This window comes from Heterodontus francisci, chromosome 26 (assembly GCF_036365525.1).
Source record: "Heterodontus francisci isolate sHetFra1 chromosome 26, sHetFra1.hap1, whole genome shotgun sequence".
In the NCBI taxonomy this organism is placed as follows: domain Eukaryota; kingdom Metazoa; phylum Chordata; class Chondrichthyes; order Heterodontiformes; family Heterodontidae; genus Heterodontus; species Heterodontus francisci.
In genome coordinates, this window is record NC_090396.1 from 16,368,168 (window position 1) to 16,395,374 (window position 27,207).

The 27,207-nt window shown below is 44.4% G+C and overlaps 1 protein-coding gene across 1 annotated transcript in view; it reads right to left on the reverse strand.

The window, feature by feature from the left end:
• Positions 1-10,023, reverse strand: part of myo15b (myosin XVB) — a 183,697-nt gene extending 173,674 nt beyond the window's left edge. Inside the window, exon 1 of the mRNA XM_068058629.1 lies at positions 9,966-10,023. Coding sequence (XP_067914730.1) covers positions 9,966-10,023 — 58 coding nt within the window. The remainder of the gene's footprint in view (positions 1-9,965) is intronic.
• Positions 10,024-27,207: the final 17,184 nt, after the last annotated feature.

Consider the following 27,207-nt stretch of genomic DNA (forward strand, 5'->3'; position numbering starts at 1 on the left):
AAATACACCAACATTGCACACCCCAAATACACTGACATTGCACACCCCAAATACACTGACATTGCACACCCCAAATACACTGACATTCTCCACCTCAAATACACCGACATTCTACACCCCAAATACACCCACATTGCACACCACAAATACACTGAAATTCCACACCCCAAATACACTGACATTCTATATCCCAAATACACTGACATTGCACACCCCAAATACACCGACATTCCACACCCCAAATACACCGACATTCTACACCCCAAATACACTGATGCTCCACACCCCAAATACACTGATTCCACACCCCAAATACACTGACATTCTATATCCCAAATACACTGACATTGCATACCCCAACTACACCAACATTCTACACCCCAAATACACTGAAATTCCACACCCCAAATACACTGACATTCTATATCCCAAATACACTGACATTGCATACCCCAAATACACCAACATTCTACACCCCAAAAACACCGACATTCCACACCCCAAATACACCGACATTCAACACCCCAAATACACTGACATTGCACACCCCAAATACACTGACATTCCACACCCAAATACACTGACATTGCACACCCTAAATACACTGACATTCTACACCCCAAATACACCGACATTGCACACCCCAAATACACTGACATTCTACACCCCAAATACACCGACATTCAACACCCCAAATACACTGACATTCCACACCCCAAATACACCGACATTCAACACCCCAAATACACCGACATTCCAAACCCCAAATACACTGTCATTCTACACCCCAAATACACCGACATTGCACACCCCAAATACACTGACATTCTACACCCCAAATACACCGACATTCCACACCCCAAATACACAGACATTCTACACCCCAAATACACTGTCATTCTACACCCCAAATACACCGACATTGCACACCCCAAATACACTGATATTCTACACCCCAAATACACCGACATTGCACACCCCAATACACTGACATTCTACACCCCAAATACACTGACATTGCACACCGCAAATACACTGACATTCCACACCCAAATACACTGACATTGCACACCCCAAATACACTGACATTCTACACCCCAAATACACTGAAATTCCACACCCCAAATACACCGACATTGCACACCCCAAATACACTGATATGCTACACCCCAAATACACTGACATTCCACACCCCAAATACACTGAAATTCTACACCCCAAATACACTGACATTCTACATCCCAAATACACTGACATTGCACACCCCAAATAAACTGACATTGCACACCCGAAATACACTGACTTTCTACACCCCAAATACACTGACATTCTACACCCCAAATACACTGACATTGCACACCTCAAATACACCGACATTGCACACCCCAAATACACTGACATTCCACACCCCAATTACGGGACATTCTACACTCCAAACACAGGACATTCCACAACCCAAACACGGGACATTCCACACCCCAAATACGCTGACATTGCACACCCCAAATACACTGACATTGCACACCCCAAATACACTGACATTCTACACCCCAATTACAGGACATTCTACACCCCAAACACAGGACATTCCACAACCCAAATACACTGACATTCTACACCCCAAATACACCGACATTGCACACCCCAAATACACTGACATTCCACACCCCAAATACACCCACATTGCACACCCCAAATACACTGACATTGCACACCCCAAATACACTGACATTGCACACCCCAAATACACTGACGTTCTCCACCCCATATACACCGACATTCTACACCCCAAATACACCCACATTGCACACCACAAATACACTGAAATTCCACACCCCAAATAAACTGACATTCCACACCCCAAATACACCCACATTGCACACCCCAAATACACTGACATTGCACACCCCAAATACACTGACATTGCACACCCCAAATACACCGACATTCCACACCCCAAATACACCGACATTCTACACCCCAAATACACTGATGCTCCACACCCCAAATACACTGACATTCTATATCCCAAATACACTGACATTGCATACCCCAAATACACCAACATTCTACACCCCAAATACACCGACATTCCACACCCCAAATACACCGACATTCCACACCCAAATACACTGACATTCTACACCCCAAATACACCGACATTCCACACCCCAAATACACCGACATTCAACACCCCAAATACACCGACATTCCAAACCCCAAATACACTGTCATTCTACACCCCAAATACACCGACATTGCACACCCCAAATACACTGACATTCTACACCCCAAATACACCGACATTGCACACCCCAAATACACTGACATTCTACACCCCAAATACACTGTCATTCTACACCCCAAATACACCGACTTTGCACACCCCAAATACACTGATATTCTACACCCCAAATACACCGACATTGCACACCCCAATACACTGACATTCTACACCCCAAATACACTGACAATGCACACCCCAAATACACTGACATTCCACACCCAAATACACTGAAATTCCACACCCCAAATACACCGACATTGCACACCCCAAATACACTGACATTCTACACCCCAATTACAGGACATTCTACACCCCAAACACAGGACATTCCACAACCCAAATACACTGACATTCTACACCCCAAATACACCGACATTGCACACCCCAAATACACTGACATTCCACACCCCAAATACACCCACATTGCACACCCCAAATACACTGACATTGCACACCCCAAATACACTGACATTGCACACCCCAAATACACTGACGTTCTCCACCCCATATACACCGACATTCTACACCCCAAATACACCCACATTGCACACCACAAATACACTGAAATTCCACACCCCAACTAAACTGACATTCCACACCCCAAATACACCCACATTGCACACCCCAAATACACTGACATTGCACACCCCAAATACACTGACATTGCACACCCCAAATACACCGACATTCCACACCCCAAATACACCGACATTCTACACCCCAAATACACTGATGCTCCACACCCCAAATACACTGACATTCTATATCCCAAATACACTGACATTGCATACCCCAAATACACCAACATTCTACACCCCAAATACACCGACATTCCACACCCCAAATACACCGACATTCCACACCCAAATACACTGACATTCTACACCCCAAATACACCGACATTCCACACCCCAAATACACTGACATTCAACACCCCAAATACACCGACATTCCAAACCCCAAATACACTGTCATTCTACACCCCAAATACACCAACATTGCACACCCCAAATACACTGACATTCTACACCCCAAATACACCGACATTGCACACCCCAAATACACTGACATTCTACACCCCAAATACACTGTCATTCTACACCCCAAATACACCAACTTTGCACACCCCAAATACACTGATATTCTACACCCCAAATACACCGACATTGCACACCCCAATACACTGACATTCTACACCCCAAATACACTGACAATGCACACCCCAAATACACTGACATTCCACACCCAAATACACTGAAATTCCACACCCCAAATACACCGACATTGCACACCCCAAATACACTGATATTCTACACCCCAAATACACTGACATTCCACACCCCAAATACACTGACATTCTACACCCCAAATACACTGACATTCTATATCCCAAATACACTGACATTCCACACCCCAAATAAACTGACATTGCACACCCCAAATACACTGACATTGCACACCCCAAATACACCGACATTCCACACCCCAAATACACCGACATTCTACACCCCAAATACACTGATGCTCCACACCACAAATACACTGACATTCTATATCCCAAATACACTGACATTGCATACCCCAAATACACCAACATTCTACACCCCAAATACACCGACATTCCACACCCCAAATACACCGACATTCCACACCCAAATACACTGACATTGTACACCCCAAATACACCGACATTCCACACCCCAAATTCACCGACATTCAACACCCCAAATACACCGACATTCCAAACCCCAAATACACTGTCATTCTACACCCCAAATACACCGACATTGCACACCCCAAATACACTGACATTCTACACCCGAAATACACCGACATTGCACACCCCAAATACACTGACATTCTACACCCCAAATACACTGTCATTCTACACCCCAAATACACCGACTTTGCACATCCCAAATACACTGATATTCTACACCCCAAATACACCGACATTGCACACCCCAATACACTGACATTCTACACCCCAAATACACTGACAATGCACACCCCAAATACACTGACATTCCACACCCAAATACACTGAAATTCCACACCCCAAATACACCGACATTGCACACCCCAAATACACTGACATTCTACACCCCAATTACAGGACATTCTACACCCCAAACACAGGACATTCCACAACCCAAATACACTGACATTCTACACCCCAAATACACCGACATTGCACACCCCAAATACACTGACATTCCACACCCCAAATACACCCACATTGCACACCCCAAATACACTGACATTGCACACCCCAAATACACTGACATTGCACACCCCAAATACACTGACGTTCTCCACCCCATATACACCGACATTCTACACCCCAAATACACCCACATTGCACACCACAAATACACTGAAATTCCACACCCCAACTAAACTGACATTCCACACCCCAAATACACCCACATTGCACACCCCAAATACACTGACATTGCACACCCCAAATACACTGACATTGCACACCCCAAATACACCGACATTCCACACCCCAAATACACCGACATTCTACACCCCAAATACACTGATGCTCCACACCCCAAATACACTGACATTCTATATCCCAAATACACTGACATTGCATACCCCAAATACACCAACATTCTACACCCCAAATACACCGACATTCCACACCCCAAATACACCGACATTCCACACCCAAATACACTGACATTCTACACCCCAAATACACCGACATTCCACACCCCAAATACACCGACATTCAACACCCCAAATACACCGACATTCCAAACCCCAAATACACTGTCATTCTACACCCCAAATACACCAACATTGCACACCCCAAATACACTGACATTCTACACCCCAAATACACCGACATTGCACACCCCAAATACACTGACATTCTACACCCCAAATACACTGTCATTCTACACCCCAAATACACCGACTTTGCACACCCCAAATACACTGATATTCTACACCCCAAATACACCGACATTGCACACCCCAATACACTGACATTCTACACCCCAAATACACTGACAATGCACACCCCAAATACACTGACATTCCACACCCAAATACACTGAAATTCCACACCCCAAATACACCGACATTGCACACCCCAAATACACTGATATTCTACACCCCAAATACACTGACATTCCACACCCCAAATACACTGACATTCTACACCCCAAATACACTGACATTCTATATCCCAAATACACTGACATTCCACACCCCAAATAAACTGACATTGCACACCCCAAATACACTGACATTGCACACCCCAAATACACCGACATTCCACACCCCAAATACACCGACATTCTACACCCCAAATACACTGATGCTCCACACCCCAAATACACTGACATTCTATATCCCAAATACACTGACATTGCATACCCCAAATACACCAACATTCTACACCCCAAATACACCGACATTCCACACCCCAAATACACCGACATTCCACACCCAAATACACTGACATTCTACACCCCAAATACACCGACATTCCACACCCCAAATTCACCGACATTCAACACCCCAAATACACCGACATTCCAAACCCCAAATACACTGTCATTCTACACCCCAAATACACCGACATTGCACACCCCAAATACACTGACATTCTACACCCGAAATACACCGACATTGCACACCCCAAATACACTGACATTCTACACCCCAAATACACTGTCATTCTACACCCCAAATACACCGACTTTGCACACCCCAAATACACCGACATTCCACACCCAAATACACTGACATTCTACACCCCAAATACACCGACATTCCACACCCCAAATTCACCGACATTCAACACCCCAAATACACCGACATTCCAAACCCCAAATACACTGTCATTCTACACCCCAAATACACCGACATTGCACACCCCAAATACACTGACATTCTACACCCCAAATACACCGACATTGCACACCCCAAATACACTGACATTCTACACCCCAAATACACTGTCATTCTACACCCCAAATACACCGACTTTGCACACCCCAAATACACTGATATTCTACACCCCAAATACACCGACATTGCACACCCCAATACACTGACATTCTACACCCCAAATACACTGACAATGCACACCCCAAATACACTGACATTCCACACCCAAATACACTGAAATTCCACACCCCAAATACACCGACATTGCACACCCCAAATACACTGACATTCTACACCCCAATTACAGGACATTCTACACCCCAAACACAGGACATTCCACAACCCAAATACACTGACATTCTACACCCCAAATACACCGACATTGCACACCCCAAATACACTGACATTCCACACCCCAAATACACCCACATTGCACACCCCAAATACACTGACATTGCACACCCCAAATACACTGACATTGCACACCCCAAATACACTGACGTTCTCCACCCCATATACACCGACATTCTACACCCCAAATACACCCACATTGCACACCACAAATACACTGAAATTCCACACCCCAACTAAACTGACATTCCACACCCCAAATACACCGACATTGCACACCCCAAATACACTGACATTGCACACCCCAAATACACCGACATTCCACACCCCAAATACACCGACATTCTACACCCCAAATACACTGATGCTCCACACCCCAAATACACTGACATTCTATATCCCAAATACACTGACATTCTATATCCCAAATACACTGACATTGCATACCCCAAATACACCAACATTCTACACCCCAAATACACCGACATTCCACACCCCAAATACACCGACATTCCACACCCAAATACACTGACATTCTACACCCCAAATACACCGACATTCCACACCCCAAATACACCGACATTCAACACCCCAAATACACCGACATTCCAAACCCCAAATACACTGTCATTCTACACCCCAAATACACCAACATTGCACACCCCAAATACACTGACATTCTACACCCCAAATACACCGACATTGCACACCCCAAATACACTGACATTCTACACCCCAAATACACTGTCATTCTACACCCCAAATACACCGACTTTGCACACCCCAAATACACTGATATTCTACACCCCAAATACACCGACATTGCACACCCCAATACACTGACATTCTACACCCCAAATACACTGACAATGCACACCCCAAATACACTGACATTCCACACCCAAATACACTGAAATTCCACACCCCAAATACACCGATATTGCACACCCCAAATACACTGATATTCTACACCCCAAATACACTGACATTCCACACCCCAAATACACTGACATTCTACACCCCAAATACACTGACATTCTATATCCCAAATACACTGACATTCCACACCCCAAATAAACTGACATTGCACACCCCAAATACACTGACATTCTACACCCCAAATACACTGACATTCTACACCCCAAATACACTGACATTCTACACCCCAAATACACTGACATTGCACACCTCAAATACACCAACATTGCACACCCCAAATACACTGACATTCCACACCCAAATACACTGACTCTGCACACCCCAAATACACTGACATTGCACACCCCAAATACACTGACATTCTACACCCTAAATACACTGACATTCTACACCCCAAATACACTGACATTCCGCACCCCAAATACACCGACATTGCACACCCCAAATACACTGACATTCCACACCCCAAATACACTGACATTCTACACCCCAAATATACCAACATTGCACACCCCAAATACACTGAAATTCTACACCCCAAATACACTGACCTTCTACACCCCAAATACACTGACATTGCACACCCCAAATACACTGACATTCTACACCCCAAATACACTGACATTCCACACCCCAAATATACTGAAATTCTACACCCCAAATACACTGACATTCCACACCCCAAATACACTGACATTGCACACCCCAAATACACTGACATTCTACACCCCTAATACACTGACATTCCACACCCCAAATACACCGACATTGCACACTCCAAATACACTGAAATTCTACACCCCAAATACACTGACATTCTACACCCCAAATACACTGACATTCTGCACCCCAAACACAGGACATTCCACAACCCAAATACAAAACATGCTGCACCCCAAATACAGGACATTCCACACCCCAAACACAGGACATTGCACACCCCAAATACACTGACATTCCACACCCCCAAACACAGGACATTCCACACCCCAAATACACTGACATTCCAAACCTCAAGCACAGGACATTCCACACCCCAAATACACTGACATTCCACACCCCAAACACAGGACAATCCACACCCCAAATACAGGGCAATCCACAACCAAATACATTTACATTCCACAAACCAAATATACTGACATTCCACATCCCAAATACAGCACATTCCAAGCTCAAAAGGGAGGAAATTCCACAACCCAAATACAGGCAATTCCGCACCCCAAGTACAGGCAATTCCACACCCCAAATACAGGAAATTCCAGACCTGATATACACTGACATTCACACCCCACACACAGAGCATTTCACACCCCAATTATAGGAAGTTCTGCTCCCCATATTCCGCAAATTCAACAAACCAAATACAGGACATTCCAGACCTGAAATACACTGACATCCCACACTCCAAATACACTGACATTCCACACCCCAAATACAGGACATTCCACATCCCATGCACTGGACATTCCATGCCCTAATAACAGGACATTCTACACCCCAGATACAGGAAATTCCACACACAAATGCAGGAAATCCCACACCCCAAATACAGGAAATTCCTCAACCCAAATATAGAAAGTTCCACACCACAAATACAGGAAATTCCACATCCCAAAGACAGGCAGTTCCTCAACCCAAATACAGGAAATTCCAGACCTGAAATACGCTGACATTCCACACCCCAGATACACTGACATTCCAGACCCAAAATACAGGACATTCCACACCCCAAATACCAGAAATTCCACAGCCAAATACAGGACATACAACAGTGTGAACACACAGACATTCCACATCCCAAATACAGGAGATACCACATCCCAAATGTCAGAAAATCAACAAACCAGATTCTGGAAATTCCACACCAAAATCTGACTAATATTCCACAATCCTATTACTCTGACATTCCACACCCCAAATACAGGAAATTCCACACCCCAAATACCAGAGATTCCATGCCCCAAAAACAGGAAATTCAATGTCCCAACCACACTGATATTCCACACCCCGTTCTCTGACTTCCAAATCAAAAACACTGACATTCCAGACCAAAAATACAGGACATTCCAGACCCCAAATACACTGACAATCCTGACCCTGTCTGACAATCTGACAATCCTGCCTGGTGCAAAAGTAAAACGGGAAAGGTAACCAAACCATGGCTACAAGGGAAATTAGAGATAGCATTAGATCCAAGGAAGAGGCATACAAATTCGCCAGGAAAAACAACAGACCTGAGGATTGTGAGCAGTTTAGAATTCAGCAAAGGAGGACCAAGGGATTGATTAAGAGTTGTGTTGTGAGGAGAATGCAGAGAGGCTTCAGGGTGATTTGGACACGTTAAGTGAGTGGGCAAATGCATGGCAGATGCAGTATGATGTTTTTGGTAGCAAAAACAGGAAGCCAGATTATTATCTGAACAGCTATAAACTGAGGGAGGAGAATATGCAACGAGACCTGGGTGTTGTCGTACACCAGTCGCTGAAGGTAAGCATGCAGGTGCAATAGGCGGTAAAAAAGGCAAATGGCATGTTGGCCTTCGCAGCAATAGGATTGGAGCACAGGAGTAGGGATGTCTTGCCGCAATTATACAGGGCCTTGATGAGGCCACACCTGGAATATTGTGTGCAGTTTTGGTCTCCTTACCTGAGGAAGGATGTTCTTGCTATAGAGGGAGTGCAGCAAAGGTTTACCAGACTGATTCCTGGGATGGCGGGACTGACGTATGAGGAGGGATTGAGTCGGTTAGGATTATATTCGTTGGAGTTCAGAAGAGTGAGGGGGGAATCTCATAGAAACGTATAAAATTCTAACAGGACTTGACAGGGTAGATGCAGGAAAGATGTTCCCGATGGTGGGGGAGTCCAGAAACAGGGGTCATAGTCTAAGGATACGGGGTAAATCTTTCAGGACTGAGGTGAAGAGAAGTTATTTCACCCAGAGAGTGGTGAGTCTGTGGAATTCACTATCACAGAAAGCAGTTGAGGCCAAAACATTGTACATTTTAAAGAAGGAGTTAGATATCGCTTTTGGGACGAAAGGAATCAAAGGGTATGGGGGGAAAGCGGGAACAGGTTACTGAGTTGGATGATCAGCCATGATCATAATGAATGGTGGAGCAGGCCCGAAGGGTCGAATGGCCTACTCCTGCTCCTATTTTCTATGTTTCTATGACCCCAAATGCACGACATTCCACAGCGCAAATACAGGAAATTCCATAACCCAAAAACAGTGACATTCCACACCCCATACACAGGACATTCCAGACCCCATACACAGGACATTCCACACCCCATACGCAGGAGTTCCAGCTAGTGTCCGGAATATCGGCGTGGGATGGCTGTCACTACCAGGTAAGTGTTTATTCATTACTTTTAATATGACTGGCATAGTCAGATGAATTCTCCGCTGCTGAGCGGCAGTGGGGGCGGGGCAGGCCTCACCACCACCGATAAAATGCGGCGGGGCCTTCCAGGCATCAGGAGTCGTGATGGGTCTCTCCCGGAAAGAATTTCTGGGGACTCCCCCCCCTCCCCCCCACTCCTCCCCACCACCACCTGCCACGACCCCCGATGTCGGAGAGCTGGTAAAATTCAGCCCAAAATCCACTGACATTCCACACCTCAAATCCATTGCCATTCCACACTGCAACAAAAGGACATTCCACAGCCCAAATACACTGACATTGCAGACTTAAATACACAGGACATTGCACACCACAAATACACTGACACTCCACACACTAAGTACAGGACATTCTACACGCCAAGTACAAGACATTCCAGACCTCCAAAACAAGCCATTCCAAACCACAAATATAGGACATTCCACACTCCAAATACACTGACATTCCAGAACACAAATACATAGACATTCCACACTCCAAATACAGGAAATTCCACACCCGAAATACACTGACAATCCACACCCCAAATACAAGACATTGCACACCCCAAGTATAGAACATTCCACATGCCAATGTTAGGAGAGTGTTTTTTTCTGTAAAATATTTTTTAAGGACTTATTGTTGAATTATGAACACTGATTCTTCTGGAATTTTGAAGAGATGCTGAACTTTGTGTTTTTTTAAAAAAAGAAATCACCAGAAGGTTCCTGGATTTAGCTTGTAAACAAGTCTTACTGAAAGGCACCTGTCTGTGGATAATCACCCAGCAGAAGTTGTTTTGACTTGGGGAGATGTTTGGGGAGAGGTGACAGGTCAAGATTCATAGAGGTCAGGAGGTTTGACTTATGGACTGTTTTTAGTTTCAGTTTGAACTGCTACAAATGACAGTTGGTTTTTGCCTGCCAAAGAAGACCTAGCTCATCTCTCTCTCGAAAAGAAATCCTGCATACATTGTGTCCATTTTCTAATTCCAACTGTATTTGAAGAAACCCTGAATTGTGTGAGAACTGAAACCCTGACTGCTACATGTGTGCTGTAAGACCTATTTGAAGCCTCTGTGGCCACATTTTTTGGAAAGCCTACCCAAACTGATCTTCAACATCACCCAGTAATGATAATTGAAAAAGGAAAAATAAAAAGAATCAGGTTTCTTGTGCAATAGAGTAAAGTCTACATCAGCAGAATGTCTTTAACAGCTGCTGCGACATTTCTGGAGAAGGAGGATGTATCCCTGAGTGATTTGAGGTACTTAACCAAGGTTAAGCTAATAGCATTGGCAGCAAAATTGGGGTTAGAATTAAAACCAGGAGCTAAGAAAGCAGACATAATTGAAGTAATCGCACAAAATTTGGAATTGGAAGAAGAAGAAAGTAAACCAGAGGATAGTACAGTTAAATTAGCTAAAATTCAGTTGCAGATGAGGTAACTTGAACTTGACAAGGAAAAATAAAAATAAATAGAAATAAGAAAACTTGAACTAGAAAAAGAATTGACAATAAAAAAAAACTTGATCTAGAATTGCAGAGAGAAAGAAAAACAGAAGGAAGGGAAGTCAAAGTTAAAAAGCTGAAACTAAGACAACAGGGTGGTCTTGTCTCCAGTGAAGTTTCTGGTGAGGACGATCTGACTCCAGCCCAGGACCCAGCAGAGAGCTGTTTAAATTTATACAAGCCCTCCCTAAGTTTGAGGAAAGAGACGTAGAGGCATTTTCCATTTCTTTTGAAAAGATAACCAAACAGATGAAGTGGCCAAAGGAAAGCTGGACACTGCTTATGCAAAGCAGGTTGATTGTCAGAGCTCATGAAATTTATGTGGAAGGTCTAGCTAATGTGATAAAGATGAAACTGACTATCAGAGAGCTACATGATGAACTACCCATTGTATAAGGACAAAATTGATTAATCAGAGAACTACATGATAAAACTACTCATTGTATAACCATATTGCATGACAAGAAATGCATATAAACTGACAACTTTGAATGTGAAATCAGAATGCTAACTCGGACTGCCCGTGATAGTCTCTCCCTGTGTACACTTGAATCGAAACCTGTTCCTGAGTCTCCTCGTGTGGTGATTGTGTAGTCCCGCAACATCTTCGTGCAGAATGCTGAAAGTTGCGGGAGTAAACCGATGGGACTTACTGGGGTACACTAAGTCAATGCAGAGAAGGGGGACCTGACCAAGAGCACAGCAGATCAGGCTGTGGCTTTGACTGCAGCTGTAAGGCCAAATACAAAAACCACTGTGAGTGCTGGGGTAGTAAATAAGATACCTGAGAGTTATAGAGAATTCTTGTCGAAAGGAAAAGTAACTCCTTAGTCCTCAAGTGAGGTAGGTAAACCTATAGTTATACTTAGGGATACAGGAGCCAACTAAACTCTTTTGCTGAGGAAAGGCATAACATTTCCACCAGAGTGCACTGAATGCGAGAGCTTTAGTGAATGGTAGTGACGGAGAGTATATACCTGTACCTTTGTATCGAGTACACCGAGAGTGTGACCTAATGTCTGGAACGGTAATTGTAGGATTTGTCCATAGTTTGCCAGGAGACGGAGTTGACCCACTCCTGGGATGATTTGGCAGGAGCGAAAGTAGTAGCTTCTCCAATAGTCACAGAAAAACCAAGTGAAGTTAAAGAGACAGAACAGTTACAGGAAAAGGTTCCAGGAATTTTTTCTTTAAGTGTAGTCACCTGAGCAATGACTAAACATTCCACTCCCGAAATACAGCACATTCTACACCCTAAATACAAAACATTCCACACCTTAAATACAGGACATTCCAGACCACAAATGCAGCAAATTTCAGACCACAAATACAGCACATTCCACACCCCAAATACAGCACATTCCACACGCCAAATACAGCACATTACACACCCGAAATACAACACATTCCACACCCTAAATACAGCACATTCCACACCCTAAATACAGCAATTTCCAACCCTAAATACAGCACATTCCACACCCTAAATACAGCAATTTCCAGAACCCCAATACAGCACATTGCACACCCTAAATACAGCACATTCCACACCCCAAATACAGTACATTCCACACCCGAAAAACAGCACATTCCACACCCCAAATACAGCACATTCCGCACCTGAAAAACAGCACATTCCACGCCTGAAATACAGCAAATTCCACACCCCAAAAACAGCACATTCCACACCCAACATACAGCACATTCCACACCCAAAATACAGCACATTCCACACCCAACATACAGCACATTCCACACCCAAAATACAGCACATTCCACAACTGAAATACAGCACATGCCAGACAACAAATGCAGCACACTCCACACCCTAAATACAGCACATTCCACACCCCAAATTTAAGCACACTCCACACCCTAAAGTTCAGCACATTCCACACCCTAAATTTCAGCACATTCCACACTCTAAATACAACACATTCCACACCACAAATACAGCTCCGTCCAGAGCATAAAAACAGCACATTCCACAACCTAAACACAGCACATTCCACACCCCAAATACAGCACATTCCACACCCCAAAAACAGCACATTCCGCACCTGAAAAACAGCACATTCCACACCTGAAATACAGCAAATTCCACACCCCAAAAACAGCACATTCCACACCCGAAATACAGCACATTCCACACCCCAAATACAGCACATTCCACACCCGAAATACAGCACATTCCACACCCAACATACAGCACATTCCACACCCGTAATACAGCACATTCCAGAACTGAAATACAGCACATGCCAGACAACAAATGCAGCACACTCCACACCCTAAATACAGCACATCCCACACCCTAAATACAGCACATTCCACACCCCCAATACAGCATATTCCACACCCCAAATTTAAGCACACTCCACACCACTAAAACAGCTCCGTCCAGAGCATAAAAACAGCACATTCCACACCCTAAATGCAACACGTTCCACAACCTAAATACAGCACACTACACACCCCAAATACAGCACATTCCAGACAGTAAATACAGCACATTCCAGATCGTAAATACAGCACATTCCAGACCAAACATACAGCACATTCCAGACCACAAATACAGCACATTCCAGACCAAACATACAGCACATTCCAGACCACAAATAGAACACATTCCAGACCACAAATACAGCACATTCCCCACCCCAAATACAGCACATTCCACACCTAAAATACAGCAAATTCAATACCCTAAATACAGCAAATTCCACACACCAATACAGCACATTCCAGACCACAAATACAGCACATTCCAGACCACAAATACAGCATATTCCACACCCCAACTACAGCACATTCCACACCCGAAATACAGCAAATTCAATACCCTAAATACAGCAAATTCCACACACCAATACAGCACATTCCAGACCACAAATACAGCACATTCCACAAACCAAAGAGAGTCCATTCCACAACCTAAATACAGCACATTCCACACCCTAAATACAGCACATTCCACACCCTAAATACAGCACAATCCACACCACAAATACAGCACATTCCAGACAGTAAATACAGTACATTTCACATCGTAAATACAGCACATTCCAGACCACAAATACAGCACATTCCACAAACCAAAGAGAGTCCATTCCACAACCTAAATACAGCACATTCCACACCCTAAATACAGCACATTCCACACCCTAAATACAGCACAATCCACACCACAAATACAGCACATTCCAGACAGTAAATACAGTACATTTCACATCGTAAATACAGCACATTCCAGACGACAAATACAGCACATTCCTCACCCCAAATACAGCAGATTCCACACCCCAAATACAGCAACATTCCACACACGAAATACAGCACATTCCATACCCGAAATACAGCAAATTGCACACCTGAAATACAGCACATTCCAAACCACAAATACAGCACATTCCACACCCGAAATACAGCACATTCCACACCCGAAATACAGCACATTCCACACCCAAAATACAGCACATTCCACACCCGAAATACAGCACATTCCACACCCGAAATACAGCACATTCCACACCCTAAATACAGCACATTCCACACCCCTAATACAGCACAATCCACACCACAAATACAGCACATTCCAGACAGTAAATACAGTACATTTCACATCGTAAATACAGCACATTCCAGACGACAAATACAGCACATTCCTCACCCCAAATACAGCACATTCCACACCGCTAATACAACACATTCAACACCCAAAATACAGCACATTCCAAACCACAAATACAGCACATTCCACACCCGAAATACAGCACCTTCCACACCCGAACTACAGCAGATTCCACACCCAAAATACAGCACATTCCACACCTGAAATACAGCACATTCCACACCCGAAATACAGCACATTCCACACCCGAAATACAGCACATTCCACACCCGAAATACAGCACATTCCACAGCCGAAATACAGCACATTCCACACCTGAAATACAGCACATTCCACAGCCGAAATACAGCACATTCCACACCCCAAATACAGCACATTCCGCACCCTCAATACAGCAATTTGCAGACCCCAAATACAGCACATTGCACAACCTAAATACAGCACATTCCACGCCCCAAATACAGCATATTCCAGACCCGAAATACAGCACATCCAACACCCCAAATACAGCACATTCCACATCCGAAATACAGCAATTTCCCGACCCCAAATACAGCACATTGCACACCCTAAATACAGCACATTCCACATCCGAAATACAGCAATTTCCCGACCCCAAATACAGCACATTGCACACCCTAAATACAGCACATCCCAATCCATAAATACAGCACATTCCAGACCCGAAATACAGCACATCCAACACCCCAAATACAGCACATTCCACATCCGAAATACAGCAGGTTTCCGACCCCAAATACAGCACATTGCACACCGTTAAATACAGCACATTCCAATCCATAAATACAGCACATTCCAAACCCCAAATACAGCACAATTCACACCCGCTAAACAGCACATTCCACACCCGAAATACAGCACATCCCAGACCCCAAATACAGCACATTCCACACCCCAAATACAGCAATTTCCCGACCCTAAATACAGCACATTCCAATCCATAAATACAGCACATTCCACACCCCAAATACAGCACATTCCACACCCACAATATAGCACATTCTACACCCCAAATACAGCAAATTCCACACCCAAAATACAGCACATTCCATACCCAAAATACAGCACATTCCAGACCACATATACAGCACATTCCAGACCACAAATACAGCACATTCCAGACGGAAATACAACACATTCCACACCAGAAATACAACACATTCCACACCAGAAATACAACACATTCCACAACCTAAATACAGCACATTCCACACCACAAATACAGCTCCGTCCAGAGCATAAAAACAGCACATTCCACACCCTAAATGCAGCACGTTCCACAACCTAAATACAGCACATTCCACACCCCAAATACAGCACACTCCACACCCCAAATACAGCACATTCCAGACAGTAAATACAGCACATTTCAGATCGGAAATACAGCACATTCCAGACCAAACATACAGCACATTCCAGACCACAAATACAGCACATTCCAGACAGTAAATACAGCACATTTCAGACCAAACATACAGCACATTCCAGACCACAAATACAACACATTCCAGACCACAAATACAGCACATTCCACACCCGAAATACAGCACATTCCAGACCACAAATACAACATGTTCCAGACCACAGATACAACATGTTCCAGACCACAAATACAGCACACTCCACACCCCAAATACAGCACATTCCAGACAGTAAATACAGCACATTTCAGATCGGAAATACAGCACATTCCAGACCAAACATACAGCACATTCCAGACCACAAATACAACACATTCCAGACCACAAATACAGCACATTCCACACCCGAAATACAGCACATTCCAGACCACAAATACAACATGTTCCAGACCACAGATACAACATGTTCCAGACCACAAATACAGCACATTCCCCACCCCAAATACAGCACATTCCACACCCCAACTACAGCAAATTCCACACCCGAAAAACAGCAAATTCAATACCCTAAATACAGCAAATTCCACACACCAATACAGCACATTCTAGACCACAAATACAGCACATTCCACACCGAAATAAAGGACATTCCACACCAGAAATACAACACTTTCCACACCCTAAATACAGCACATTCCACACCCTAAATACAGCACATTCCACACCCTAAATACAGCACATTCCACACCCTAAATACAGCACATTCCACACCCTAAATACAGCACATTCCACAAACCAAAGAGAGTCCATTCCACAACCTAAATACAGTACATTCCACACCCTAAATACAGCACATTCCACACCCCAAATACAGCACATTCCACAAACCAAAGAGAGTCCATTCCACAACCTAAATACAGTACATTCCACACCCTAAATACAGCACATTCCACACCCTAAATACAGCACATTCCAGATGACAAATACAGCACATTCCTCACCCCAAATACAGCACATTCCGCACCGCTAATACAACACATTCAACACCCAAAATACAGCACATTCCACACCCCAAATAAAGCAACATTCCACACCCGAAATACAGCACATTCCAGACCGTAAATACAGCTCATTCCAGACCACAAATACAGCAAATTCCACACCCTAAATGCAGCAAATTGAACACCCTAAATACAGCAAATTGCACACCTGAAATACAGCACATTCCAAACCACAAATGCAGCACATTCCACACCCGAAATACAGCACCTTCCACACCCGAACTACAGCACATTCCACACCCAAAGTACAGCACATTCAACACCCGAAATACAGCACATTCCAGACCCGAAATACAGCACATTCCACACCCGAAATACAGCACATTGCACATCCGAAATACAGCACATTCCACACCCGAAATACAGCACATTCCACACCCGAAATACAGCACATTCCACACCTGAAATACAGCACATTCCACACCCCAAATACAGCACATTCCACACCCTCAATAGAGCAATTTGCAGACCCCAAATACAGCACATTGCACAACCTAAATACAGCACATTCCAGACCGTAAATACAGCTCATTCCAGACCACAAATACAGCATATTCCAGACCACAACTACAGCAAATTCCACACCCTAAATGCAGCAAATTGAACACCCTAAATACAGCAAATTGCACACCTGAAATACAGCACATTCCAAACCACAAATGCAGCACATTCCACACCCGAAATACAGCACCTTCCACACCCGAACTACAGCACATTCCACACCCAAAGTACAGCACATTCAACACCCGAAATACAGCACATTCCAGACCCGAAATACAGCACATTCCACACCCGAAATACAGCACATTGCACATCCGAAATACAGCACATTCCACACCCGAAATACAGCACATTCCACACCCGAAATACAGCACATTCCACACCTGAAATACAGCACATTCCACACCCCAAATACAGCACATTCCACACCCTCAATAGAGCAATTTGCAGACCCCAAATACAGCACATTGCACAACCTAAATACAGCACATTCCATACCCGAAATACAGCACGTCCAACACCCCAAATACAGCACATTCCATACCCGAAATACAGCACGTCCAACACCCCAAATACAGCACATTCCACATCCGAAATACAGCAATTTCCCGACACAATATACAGCACATTGCACACCCTAAATACAGCAAATCCCAATCCATAAACACAGCACATTCCACACCCCAAATACAGCACATTCCATACCCGAAATACAGCACGTCCAACACCCCAAATACAGCACATTCCATACCCGAAATACAGCACGTCCAACACCCCAAATACAGCACATTCCACATCCGAAATACAGCAATTTCCCGACCCCATATACAGCACATTGCACACCCTAAATACAGCAAATCCCAATCCATAAACACAGCACATTCCACACCCCAAATACAGCACATTTCACACCCGAAATACAGCATGTCCCAGACCCCAAATACAGCACATTCCATACCCCAAACACAGCACATTCCACACCCTAAATACAGCAATTTCCCGACCCCAAATACAGCACATTCCACACCATAAATACAGCACATTCCACACCCCAAATACAGCACAATTCACACCGGAAAAACAGCACATTCCACACCCGAAATACAGCACATCCCAGACCCCAAATACAGCACATTCCACACCCCAAATACAGCACATTCAAATCCATAAATACAGCACATTCCACACCCCAAATACAGCACAATTCACAACCGAAAAACAGCACATTCCACACCCGAAATACAGCACGTCCCAGACCCCAAATACAGCACATTGCACACCCCAAATACAGCACATTCTACACCCTAAATACAGCAATTTCCCGACCCCAAATACAGCACATTCCACACCATAAATACAGCACATTCCACACCCCAAATACAGCACAATTCACACCCGAAAAACAGCACATTCCGCACCCGAGATACAGCACATCCCAGACCCAAAATACAGCACATTCCACACCCCAAATACAGCACATTCCACACCCCAAATACAGCACATTCCACACCTGAAATACAGCACATTACACACCCGAAATACAGCACATTCCACATCCGAAATATAGCACATTCCAGACCCGAAATACAGCACATTCCACACCTGAAATAGAGCACATTGCACACCCGAAATACAGCACATTCCACACCCGAAATACAGCACTTTCCACACCTGAAATACAGCACATTCCACACCCCAAATACAGCACATTCCACACCCTCAATACAGCAATTTGCAGACCCCAAATACAGAACATTGCTCACCCTAAATACAGCACATTCCAGACCAGAAATACAGCACATTCCACACCCTCAATACAGCAATTTGCAGACCCCAAATACAGCACATTTCACACCCTAAATACAGCACATTCCAGACCAGAAATACAGCACATTCCACACCCGAAATACAGCACATTCCACATCCGAAATACAGCAATTTCCCGACCCCAAATACAGCACATTGCACACCCTAAATACAGCACATCCCAATCCATAAATACAGCACATTCCACAACCGAAATACAGCACGTCCCAGACCCCAAATACAGCACATTTCACACCCCAAATACAGCACATTCCACACCCTAAATACAGCAATTTCCCGACACCAAATACAGCACAATTCACACCCGAAAAACAGCACAGTCCACACCTGAAATACAGCACATCCCAGACCCCAAATACAGCACATTCCACACCCCAAATACAGCACATTCCACACCTGAAATACAGCACATTATCACCCGAAATACAGCACATTCCACATCCGAAATATAGCACATTCCAGACCCCAAATACAGCACATTCCACACCCCAAATACAGCACATTCCACATCCGAAATACAGCAATTTCCCGACCCCAAATACAGCACATTCCAGACCCCAAATACAGCACATTCCACACCCCAAATACAGCACATTCCACATCCGAAATACAGCAATTTCCCGACCCCAAATACAGCACATTCCACACCCGAAATACAGCACATCCCAGACCACAAATACAGCACATACCACACCCCAAATACAGCACAATTCACAACCGAAAAACAGCACATTCCACACCCGAAATACAGCACGTCCCAGACCCCAAATACAGTACATTCCACACCCCAAATACAGCACATTCCACACCCCAAATACAGCACAATTCACACCCGAAAAACAGCACATTCCGCACCCGAGATACAGCACATCCCAGACCCAAAATACAGCACATTCCACACCCCAAATACAGCACATTCCACACCCCAAATACAGCACATTCCACACCTGAAATACAGCACATTACACACCCGAAATACAGCACATTCCACATCCGAAATATAGCACATTCCAGACCTGAAATACAGCACATTCCACACCCCAAATACAGCACATTCCACACCCTCAATACAGCAATTTGCAGACCCCAAATACAGCACATTGCACACCCTAAATACAGCACATTCCAGACCCCAAATACAGCACATTGCACACCCTAAATACAGCACATTCCAGCCCAGAAATACAGCACATTCCACACCCCAAATACAGCACATTCCACATCCGAAATACAGCAATTTCCCGACCCCAAATACAGCACATTGCACACCCTAAATACAGCACATCCCAATCCATAAATACAGCACATTCCACAACCGAAATACAGCACGTCCCAGACCCCAAATACAGCACATTTCACACCCCAAATACAGCACATTCCACACCCTAAATACAGCAATTTCCCGACACCAAATACAGCACATTCCACACCATAAATACAGCACATTCCACACCCCAAATACAGCACAATTCACACCCGAAAAACAGCACATTCCACACCTGAAATACAGCACATCCCAGACCCCAAATACAGCACATTTCACACCCCAAATACAGCACATTCCACACCCTAAATACAGCAATTTCCCGACACCAAATACAGCACATTCCACACCATAAATACAGCACATTCCACACCCCAAATACAGCACATTCCACACCTGAAATACAGCACATTATCACCCGAAATACAGCACATTCCACATCCGAAATATAGCACATTCCAGACCCCAAATACAGCACATTCCACACCCGAAATACAGCACATTTCACGCCCGAAATACAGCACATTCCACACCCCAAATACAGCACAATTCACACCCGGAAAACAGCACATTCCACACCTGAAATACAGCACATTCCACACCCCAAATACAGCACATTCCACACCCCTAATACAGCACATTCCAGACAGTAAATACAGTACATTTCACATCGTATATACAGCACATTCCAGACCAAAAATTCAGCATATACCACACCACAAATACAGCACATTCCAGATGACAAATACAGCACATTCCTCACCCCAAATACAGCACATTCCGCACCGCTAATACAACACATTCAACACCCAAAATACAGCACATTCCACACCCCAAATAAAGCAACATTCCACACCCGAAATACAGCACATTCCAGACCGTAAATACAGCTCATTCCAGACCACAAATACAGCATATTCCAGACCACAACTACAGCAAATTCCACACCCTAAATGCAGCAAATTGAACACCCTAAATACAGCAAATTGCGCACCTGAAATACAGCACATTCCAAACCACAAATGCAGCACATTCCACACCCGAAATACAGCACATTCCAGACCCGAAATACAGCACATTCCACACCCGAAATACAGCACATTGCACATCCGAAATACAGCACATTCCACACCCGAAATACAGCACATTCCACACCCGAAATACAGCACATTCCACACCTGAAATACAGCACATTCCACACCCCAAATACAGAACATTCCACACCCTCAATAGAGCAATTTGCAGACCCCAAATACAGCACATTGCACAACCTAAATACAGCACATTCCATACCCGAAATACAGCACGTCCAACACCCCAAATACAGCACATTCCATACCCGAAATACAGCACATTCCACATCCGAAATACAGCAATTTCCCGACCCCATATACAGCACATTGCACACCCTAAATACAGCAAATCCCAATCCATAAACACAGCACATTCCACACCCCAAATACAGCACATTCCATACCCGAAATACAGCACGTCCAACACCCCAAATACAGCACATTCCATACCCGAAATACAGCACGTCCAACACCCCAAATACAGCACATTCCACATCCGAAATACAGCAATTTCCCGACCCCATATACAGCACATTGCACACCCTAAATACAGCAAATCCCAATCCATAAACACAGCACATTCCACACCCCAAATACAGCACATTTCACACCCGAAATACAGCATGTCCCAGACCCCAAATACAGCACATTCCATACCCCAAATACAGCACATTCCACACCCTAAATACAGCAATTTCCCAACCCCAAATACAGCACAATTCACACCGGAAAAACAGCACATTCCACACCCGAAATACAGCACATCCCAGACCCCAAATACAGCACATTCCACACCCCAAATACAGCACATTCCACACCCCAAATACAGCAATTTCCCGACCCCAAATACAGCACATTCCACACCATAAATACAGCACATTCCACACCCCAAATACAGCACAATTCACACCCGAAAAACAGCACATTCCGCACCCGAGATACAGCACATCCCAGACCCAAAATACAGCACATTCCACACCCCAAATACAGCACATTCCACACCCCAAATACAGCACATTCCACGCCTGAAATACAGCACATTACACACCCGAAATACAGCACATTCCACATCCGAAATATAGCACATTCCAGACCCGAAATACAGCACATTCCACACCTGAATAATATAGAGCACATTGCACACCCGAAATACAGCACATTCCACACCCCAAATACAGCACATTCCACACCCTCAATACAGCAATTTGCAGACCCCAAATACAGCACATTGCTCACCCTAAATACAGCACATTCCAGACCAGAAATACAGCACATTCCACACCCTCAATACAGCAATTTGCAGACCCCAAATACAGCACATTGCACACCCTAAATACAGCACATTCCAGACCAGAAATACAGCACATTCCACACCCCAAATACAGCACATTCCACATCCGAAATACAGCAATTTCCCGACCCCAAATACAGCACATTGCACACCCTAAATACAGCACATCCCAATCCATAAATACAGCACATTCCACAACCGAAATACAGCACGTCCCAGACCCCAAATACAGCACATTTCACACCCCAAATACAGCACATTCCACACCCTAAATACAGCAATTTCCCGACACCAAATACAGCACATTCCACACCATAAATACAGCACATTCCACACCCCAAATACAGCACAATTCACACCCGAAAAACAGCACAGTCCACACCTGAAATACAGCACATCCCAGACCCCAAATACAGCACATTCCACACCCCAAATACAGCACATTCCACACCCCAAATACAGCACATTCCACATCCGAAATATAGCACATTCCAGACCTGAAATACAGCACATTCCACACCCAAATACAGCACATTCCACACCCTCAATACAGCAATTTGCAGACCCCAAATACAGCACATTGCACACCCTAAATACAGCACATTCCAGACCCCAAATACAGCACATTGCACACCCTAAATACAGCACATTCCAGACCAGAAATACAGCACATTCCACACCCCAAATACAGCACATTCCACATCCGAAATACAGCAATTTCCGACCCCAAATACAGCACATTGCACACCCTAAATACAGCACATCCCAATCCATAATACAGCACATTCCACTACCGAAATACAGCACGTCCCAGACCCCAAATACAGCACATTTCACACCCCAAATACAGCACATTCCACACCCTAAATACAGCAATTTCCCGACACCAAATACAGCACATTCCACACCATAAATACAGCACATTCCACACCCCAAATACAGCACATTCACACCCGAAAAACAGCACATTCCACACCTGAAATACAGCACATCCCAGACCCAAATACAGCACATTTCACACCCCAAATACAGCACATTCCACACCCTAAATACAGCAATTTCCCGACACCAAATACAGCACATTCCACACCATAAATACAGCACATTCCACACCCCAAATACAGCACATTCCACACCTGAAATACAGCACATTATCACCCGAAATACAGCACATTCCACATCCGAAATATAGCACATTCCAGACCCCAAATACAGCACATTCCACACCCGAAATACAGCACATTTCACGCCCGAAATACAGCACATTCCACACCCCAAATACAGCACAATTCACACCCGGAAAACAGCACATTCCACACCTGAAATACAGCACATTCCACACCCCAAATACAGCACATTCCACACCCCTAATACAGCACATTCCAGACAGTAAATACAGTACATTTCACATCGTATATACAGCACATTCCAGACCAAAAATTCAGCATATACCACACCACAAATACAGCACATTCCAGATGACAAATACAGCACATTCCTCACCCCAAATACAGCACATTCCGCACCGCTAATACAACACATTCAACACCCAAAATACAGCACATTCCACACCCCAAATAAAGCAACATTCCACACCCGAAATACAGCACATTCCAGACCGTAAATACAGCTCATTCCAGACCACAAATACAGCATATTCCAGACCACAACTACAGCAAATTCCACACCCTAAATGCAGCAAATTGAACACCCTAAATACAGCAAATTGCGCACCTGAAATACAGCACATTCCAAACCACAAATGCAGCACATTCCACACCCGAAATACAGCACATTCCAGACCCGAAATACAGCACATTCCACACCCGAAATACAGCACATTGCACATCCGAAATACAGCACATTCCACACCCGAAATACAGCACATTCCACACCCGAAATACAGCACATTCCACACCTGAAATACAGCACATTCCACACCCCAAATACAGAACATTCCACACCCTCAATAGAGCAATTTGCAGACCCCAAATACAGCACATTGCACAACCTAAATACAGCACATTCCATACCCGAAATACAGCACGTCCAACACCCCAAATACAGCACATTCCATACCCGAAATACAGCACGTCCAACACCCCAAATACAGCACATTCCACATCCGAAATACAGCAATTTCCCGACCCCATATACAGCACATTGCACACCCTAAATACAGCAAATCCCAATCCATAAACACAGCACATTCCACACCCCAAATACAGCACATTCCATACCCGAAATACAGCACGTCCAACACCCCAAATACAGCACATTCCATACCCGAAATACAGCACGTCCAACACCCCAAATACAGCACATTCCACATCCGAAATACAGCAATTTCCCGACCCCATATACAGCACATTGCACACCCTAAATACAGCAAATCCCAATCCATAAACACAGCACATTCCACACCCCAAATACAGCACATTTCACACCCGAAATACAGCATGTCCCAGACCCCAAATACAGCACATTCCATACCCCAAATACAGCACATTCCACACCCTAAATACAGCAATTTCCCAACCCCAAATACAGCACAATTCACACCGGAAAAACAGCACATTCCACACCCGAAATACAGCACATCCCAGACCCCAAATACAGCACATTCCACACCCCAAATACAGCACATTCCACACCCCAAATACAGCAATTTCCCGACCCCAAATACAGCACATTCCACACCCGAAATACAGAAAATTCCACGCCCGAAATACAGCACATTCCACAACCGAAATACAGCACATTCCACAACCGAAATACAGCACATTCCA